At 39.0% G+C, this 8,163-nt stretch overlaps 1 protein-coding gene across 1 annotated transcript in view; it reads right to left on the bottom strand.

The window, feature by feature from the left end:
* Positions 1-1,329: 1,329 nt before the first annotated feature.
* Positions 1,330-8,163, bottom strand: part of PDGFD (platelet derived growth factor D) — a 309,522-nt gene continuing 302,688 nt past the window's right edge. The window contains exon 7 of the mRNA XM_075337454.1: positions 1,330-7,333. Within this exon, the coding sequence (XP_075193569.1) occupies positions 7,202-7,333 (132 nt within the window). The 3' untranslated portion in view covers positions 1,330-7,201. The remainder of the gene's footprint in view (positions 7,334-8,163) is intronic.

The following is an 8,163-nucleotide window of genomic DNA, read 5'->3' as shown; positions in this document are numbered from 1 at the left end:
ATTCTCTTCTACATGCCTTTACAGTGGTTGTGACTGTCACAACGACCCCAGGTGAGAAACCTCTTATCTCATGTCCCACCCGATTTCCACCTGGTTAAGACCCAATTGGCACCTATTTTGTCTTTCCAGCTCCTGCATTATTAAATTTTATTTTTTACATGGGATGTATAAAGGTATCTAAATTGAGTTTGAATAAAGTTTCCTTGGGGCGGCCATATTGAAAACACAAATTTGGTTCCTGGAACGGCTATATCGATAGTGGTGCAATGTGTTTGTGCTTTATGGAAGCTGCAATGAAAAAACTTAAAGGGATTGTCCAACTCATGAATAATTTTTTTTCTAGGCATAAATAATTTTAATATAATCCTCCCCTGTCAGCACCACTGTGCTCCTCCTGAGGTTTATGTCTGCTCAGGAGCGATGTCTAGTGTGTTCAGAAGGTACCAGCACTTCTTCAGCCTGTGATTAGTTCCAGCGGTCAGATGACTAAAGGAGCACATCATCAGATGTTTCTGTTCTCACGCACTCTTCAAGTCACCTGACTGCTGCAGACAATCACAAGATTCTTATTACTACCAACTGGTACAGGCTTCATTTCTAGAGCACATGATGGTTTAGAGGGGGTGCTGAAGAGATATGGGCCTTTTTATTTAGTGCTAATTTTTGGTCTTTATCACAAAGTGTTGCTCAAAGCAGAATAATGAAAAGCAACCTAAATAAATTCCCCCAACGAATCCTACAAATACGCCCACTAAGTAAAAACCATAACCCCCCCCCCCCCCCCCACAAAATAAAAAGTCCACATCTCTGGAGCCATGTGGCAGATTAAAAAAATAATTGACAGGAGAGCAGAGGAAATGAAATAAGAGCAAAAATGTCCACTTTTTATCTGGTGACAGGTCCACTTTAATTTGTGCTGAAATGATAAGGAGATGGCTCTGCTAATTCTGCTAATTCTGACCTAACCTGTAGAACAAAGAAACAAGTGAGCTATGAAAAACTGTAAGTATGTATGAAATGGATGTTATGTATTTGATTTTACATATATATATATATATATATATATATATATATATATATATATATATATATATATATATATGCAATGAGAAAAATAAACATTTGATTGTTACGCTACTTATTTTGCAAGTTTGCCCCCTAAGGGCCGTTTCACACATCCGGAATTTTACCGGGTTGCCGGATCTGTCAGACTCCAGTACAGTGTAATACAGTACAATGGCATCGCGGCAAGCTCCGGTCACATGCTCCGTTCACATGACGGCATGTGACCGGAGGTTGCCGTGATGCCATTGTACTGTATTACACTGTACTGGAATGTGACGGATCCGGCGATCCGGTGAAATGCTGGATGTGTGAAACGGCCCTAACAAAGAATGGAGAGGTCTGTAATTTTTATCATAGGTATACTGCAACTGTGACAGACAATATAAAAAAAATCCAGAAAATCACATTGTATGATTTTTAAATAATTAATTTGCATTTTATTGAAAGAAATAAGTATTTGATCACCGACCAACCAGCAAGAATCCTGGCTCTCACAAACCTGTTATTGTTTCTGTAAGAAGCTCCTACTCTGCCTCATTACTTGTATTAATTTCACCTGTTTGATCTCATTATCTATATAAAAGACACCTGTCCACACAATCAATCAATCACACTCCAACCTCTCCACCATGGCCAAAACCAAAGAGCTGTCTAAGAACATCAGACACAAAATTGTCAACCTGCTCAAGGCTGGGATGGGCTACAGGACAATAGGCAAGCAGCTTGGTGAGAAGGCAACAATCACTGGCGCAATTATTAAAAAATGGAAGAAACACAAGATGACTGTCAATCTTACTTGGTCTGGGGCTCTATGCAAGATCTCACCTCAGGAATCAGCCCAGAACTACACAGGAGGACCTGGTCAATGACCTAGAGAGCTGGGACCACATTCTTAAAGATTACTGTTACTAACACACTACACCGTCATAGATTTAAATCCTGCAGAGCACGCAAAGTCTCCCTTCTCACACTAGAACATGTAAAGACCCATTTGACATTCGCAAATGACCATGTGGATGATCCAGAGGAGGCATCGGAGAAGGTCAGTTGTCAGATGAGACCAAAATAGAACTTTTGGTATTAACTCCACTCTCCGTGTTTGGAGGAAGAAGAAGGATGAGTACAAACCCCAAGAATACCGTCCCAACCATGAAGCATGACGGTGGAAATATCATACTTTAGGAGTGCTTTTCCACAAAGGGAACATGACAACTGCACTATATTGAAGGGAGGATGGATGGGATCATGTATCGCAAGATTTTGGCCAACAACCTCGTTCCCTCAGTAAGAATATTGAAGATGGGTCATGGCTGGGACTTCATGACAATGATCCAAAACACACACCCAGGGCAACTAAGGAGCAGCTCTGTAAGAAGCATTTCAATGTCCTGCTGCACCTAGCGAGTCTCCAGACCTAAACCCAACAGAAAATCTTCGGAGGGAGCTGAAACTTAATGTTACCCAGTGACAGCCCCAAAACCTAAAAGATCTGGAGAAGATCTGTATGGAAGAGTCACCAAAATCCCTGCTGCAGTGTGTGCAAACCTGGTCAAGAACGCAAGAAATGTCTGACCTCTGTAATTGCAAACAAAGGTTTCCACTAAATATTAAGTTCTATCTTTCTATTGTGTCAAATACTTATTTCATGCAATAAAATCATGCAATAAAATGCAAATTAATTATTTAAAAATGATACAATGTGATTTTCTGTTTGTTTTTTAATTACAGTTGAAGTTACTTATGATAAAAATTATAGGTGGGAGAAGTTGCAAAATTGGCAGTGTATCAAATACTAATTTTCCCCACTACATATATATATACATACACATTTATAATTGAACCCTGATATAAGGAATGTATATTTTTTATGCTCAGAATATTCCCGTAGAAAACTACACTACACCAGGTAACATCATGGAAGCATAGTAATCCCTAAACATTTTGTTGTGGATTAGATCATCCATAGACATGAGATTATCATTAATCAGTAGTCCAAATATAGTAGATCTGGGTCAGTATATGCCTGGGGGTACGAAATGTAAACCCAGAGGTCTGAATTTAGGAGAATATGGTTATATTTCAGTTATCCTTGAAATAAACACTGTTGCGATGTAAGCCAAAACTGGAGGTCTCTGATCTTGCTCCACTATCCAAGGTGCATTGCAGAAAAGGTTCTTTTAGAGCCTCTAAATATATTTATCTTTTCATAAATATCCTGTAATGTTGAGAAAGAATATAACGTATTGAATGCAAGAGTTAAAATAACAAAAAGTAGAATAAAAAAATTCCACAATAACTCATATCGCGCAGGACGCGTAGATTTTAGAGTGTTCCGGTTGTAGTAATTGTAAACTATGGAATTAGTGATAATGATTAATGATAAATATGTGTGAAACTAATTAGGAAATACCAACCATGTTGCTATAACCTGGAAAATACAGAATGTGTCAGGTTAGAGGATATTCTATGACATCTATCACTGATAATTTAGATGATTTACCATAGAGTCAAAGCTCTTGTTACACAGTAGATCCAATCCTAATCTTGTGAAAGTTGAGTGTTGCTGTTCTGCATGTCAAGCATATATATTTTTTTTTGCTTACATTGATTTTAGGTTTGGCATAATCTGTATTCTGCTGTCTACATTAATCATGATATTTACAAATGATTTTTCTAGAGGGTAGGACTGTTAGGGCCTCTAAGGTTTTGTGTTAACCGGCTCCGACAGTGCAAATCCAAAATCCATGATCAAAACTTGAGGCAACAAAATGTTTTCATAACTTGTGATCCGAATTTCTTAGTCATTTTGATAATCGTTAATTGTACGAGCTTTAAAAATAAAGAAAGAAGTAAGGCATTGGATAAATATACAAAGTTATGCCAAGGAATACAAAGGGAAATCAATCCAAAGTCTCATACTAAGAGGTCATATAGACATATCAATAGACTGTCCATCACTTGAATTCTAGGACGTGATATTTTAGACTGTTTGTTATTACTATGGATTTCTACCTTGAGTGTTGTCCAGTCACTCATGGACCTTTGTTTCGATATTAAGTATTGGTGGCAGAAGGTTATGAGTAAGAACAGGGTTTCTTAACAATAATGATTTATTTTCTTTATATGACAGTATTATCTGATGGATGAAGGTTAGAGAAACTTGTCCACCAGCCCAGCAATCAGTTGATCGTGAGGGTGGCTTCTTCCTAAATGTGACCATAGGAGCTCTTAAGTGGCTGACACCTATTGATCCCGACTCCCCCAATAAACACATAGTCAGCTGTTCAAACATGTTCTAATAGATTCCATAAGAATAAAACGATTGGCCATGTTGAAATCCAATATGCCAGATCTTTCTTTTTCGTACCAACTGGTGTTGGAGGAAATCGGCAACTCCCCCGTATGGTCACCCACTCTTGGAAAAATAAGCTGGTTCAGCCTGTAATTTTTTAATGTCTATGGCTACCTTAAGAAAGGTACAACTTTTTTTTAACCAATGAAATACACAAGTGCTATAGTTAAACTTACAGGCACAGATGGAAACTAATCAGCTTTTTGGTTATCTAGTCCACATAAAATCAGACCAACTGTCTAATTGCTTTTACGGCCAAAGTGTCTGCTGTTAGCTCACATTCACTACATAGATAAAAGAAATTGGTAAATGTAACTTTGGTAAAGTGCAAATCTGCTCTGCAAATCAACCTCAGTCAAAGACTGACATGTTATGATTAGTGATGGGTGAACCCAAACTGTAAAGTTCTGGGTCCATACCGGATATCTAGTGTCACCTAGAAGTCTGTATTACTGTTAGGGTTCAGTAGCCCGAATAAAAATAAATTAAAAAAAAAAGAAAAATAAAGTTAAATGGGTTTAAAATCAAGACAGTTAGGCTATGTGCGCACGTTGCGTAAATACATGCAGTTACGCTGCGCTTTGTAGCGCAGCGTAACTGCATGCGTCCTGCGTCCCCTGCACAGTCTATGGAGATTGTGCAGGGGCCGTTCGCACGTGGCGCTTTAGAGCGCAGCGCTTCGGCTACTGCCGAAGCGCTGCGTAAAAAGAAGTGACATGTCACTTCTTCCGTGCGCTTTGCCGGCAGCTCCTGCTCTGTCTATGGGAGGAGCTGCAGGCAGAGCGCATGGAATCGGCTTCACTATGGACATTTCTGCAGCGATTTAAAGCGCACATGTGCTCTTCAGATCGCTGCAGAAATTTCTGCAGTGAACTGTACGCAACGTGCGCACATAGCCTTATACTTACCGAGTTTTTCCTGTGGCTGTCACACTGCTTTCAGGTCCGTTCATTAAAGCTCATGAATATATTCACTGCTTCCCCTGCCCACTCTCTCTGACAGCGTCTGTGATTGGTTGCAGTCAGACTGCCGGTGTCTGTAGTTAGTTGTGCTCACACTAGCTGTTTGGGTCCGCTCATTAAAGCTTATGAATATTCACTGCTTCCCCCTCCCACTCTTCCTGACAGCGTCTGTGGTTTATTGCGCTCACACTAGCTGTCTGGGTCCGCTCATTAAAGCTTATGAATATTCACTGCTTCCCTCTCCCACCCTCTCTGACAGCGTCTGCGATTGGTTGCCCTCGCACTAGCTGTCTGGGTCCCGAAGTGGAGTGTAAATATAAATAAATAATTAGAAAAATTGCCTTTGGTTCCCCATATTTTGGTACCCAGTGCAGATAAAGCAGACAGTTATCTTGGCTGTGTATCAAAATATTTTATGTTTATAAAGTAATGACCCTTTTTCTTGTTCTGCAACCTGGCTGGAGCTCTTGGACCCTACCTTGTACCTTTCTTATCCTCAACATGTCCTCATGACCTAACGGAAAAATCTCACCCTAAAGAAACCCTTTCATTATTGTTTTGTTTTTCAAAAACACTGGGTTGTGAACTTGTGCTTCACATATTTCATGCACTTTTCGCGTGTTAGCTCTCCTGTCTAGGCTCAACACTACTTGTGTTTTCAAGGTCTTTGGTCGAATATTTTTATGAATTTGCTCTTTATCTTAGAAAATAAAAAGTAGAATATGCATGGCTTTTTTTTGGGGGTATAAACTGTTGAATAATAGATTTTTACTAATCATTTGTGTTATTTACTGGCTCTGGTTTTAATTGTCTAGACTTGCATTAGTACCTTTTCATACTGTTACATTGCTCCTTAGATAAAGATTGGGCAATTTTTGAAAACAAGACTAATAATTTTTACATGTTGTTGGGGAACTGGGTTATTGTTTTTTATTTTTTAAATATATATTAATATTAGATTTTTTTTAATTTAGGAAACTCTTTGAGGTCCAGGTCAGGAAAAAAAATCTTTTAGATTTCCCCAAAGGTCCATATTTTACCTTATTTTGAATCAGTTGTTCCCAGTTACTGGCTCTAGGTTCGGATAGCCTTAGGCAACTGACATAGAACCATAGGTTGGTGATGACAGCGATGGACAAATAGGTCTGAAATAGTGTTTAGGTTGAATGTCTTATTTTTAGTCTATGACATCAATATGGGCTACTTCTCGAGGAACTTTTTTTTAATGTTTTGGTCATGTGATCAAAGGCTCTTACTACTATGAACATATATATTATTGGAATGGCCCAGTACAAAAAGATCCTTCAGAAGGCACAGGCTCTGACAAAATATGGGCCACAGAAGACAATTCCAAACTCACGATGAGGACATCCCCATTTCCTTATCATGAAGCCAATCACTTTTCACCAATGTCTTATAGAAAGACTCACACATACCCAACTAGATATTATCCATATATGTACGTCCTATGTGTACAGTGATAACAACAATGATTACAAGGGATTAAAAGTGGATGTCACATGTTCCGTCCAAGAAAAAACAAGAACCCTCAGCATCATCTCTTCTGGTGGACCCAAGGAACCCTTGGTCTAACACTAAACATATTTAGCAATAACAGCGTTTCCTGATCCTTTTACATTGACTAAGAACCCAAAACTGGTTTTAGAAAGTTCCGGAAAGTAATAATTTCCATAAGCAACACTGTATCCCAAGCACGGCACATATTTAGATGGCGATTATTAAAATCCTGATGCCAAAAAGGAAATTAATGAAAATTCGACAAAAGTCCATGAATATGATTTTTCCTTTGCTTCTTTCATTCTTATCGAGGTGGTCGAGAACTGCAGATGCATTCACACTTCTCGTGGTGCTCCAGCTGGATGTCTACTATAGACATTGTCTTGGATTTAGTCTTTTTCTTACTGTATGCGACTTCAGGCATGACCTTCAGCACCTACGAAGCACACAAGAAAAATGTCATGACATTAGTATATAACTATTACACAGTGATATTTGATTGTACATGATGAAAATGATGTTAACTTGCTTTTGGAAAAGGCTTATGTTAGCCAAAACACATAATTTTGCAGTTGAACCATGATTATATGGAATAAATTCTTATAATTTGAAACATTTGGAGTGCCGGTTCTTTTTTACATTGAAATTGTCTCTTCAGGGAGGAAGGAGACGAACTCTAGTGCCACCTATTGAACGTAGCAATCCTAAAAGTCAAAGGTGGCCCTTTAATGAGCCTTGTCATAAGACTTAGGATTTATGCCAGATCAGAACCTTTATTTGCAGACACCGTGTTTCGAGGTGTTTGCCCCTCGTCAGTGCAAAGTATGAGATCTGATCTGGCTGTAGGAGAAGCTATAATGGGATCTAAGGGGAAAACTTTTCTCCTTGTGGAGACCTGACAAATCAATCTGGCTACCAGTAAGGAGGCTAATAGCTGTAATGCTCCTCTGGGAAATATTCAAATTGTCTCTTCAGGGAGGAAAGAGACAAACTCTAGTGCCACCTATTGGAAGTAGCAATCCTAAAAGTCAAAAGTGACCCTTTAACAAGCCTTTTCATATGGATTTATGCCAGATCAGAACCTCAATTTGCAGACACAGTGTTTCAAGGTGATTGCCCCTCGTCAGTGCAAAGTATGAGATCTGATCTGGCATTTATACATTGAGGACACCTTCCCTGGACTCGTGCACCAGAACCTGAGTACTGCTGGAAACTTTTCCTCATGATGTAAAGTCTGAGACCCTGACTCCAGCGATGTGTCACTTA

Source organism: Anomaloglossus baeobatrachus, chromosome 2, assembly GCF_048569485.1.
Source record: "Anomaloglossus baeobatrachus isolate aAnoBae1 chromosome 2, aAnoBae1.hap1, whole genome shotgun sequence".
NCBI classification, from domain to species: Eukaryota; Metazoa; Chordata; class Amphibia; order Anura; family Aromobatidae; genus Anomaloglossus; species Anomaloglossus baeobatrachus.
Note: the sequence above shows the minus strand (reverse complement) of the source record. Positions and strands in the feature narration are given on the sequence as shown.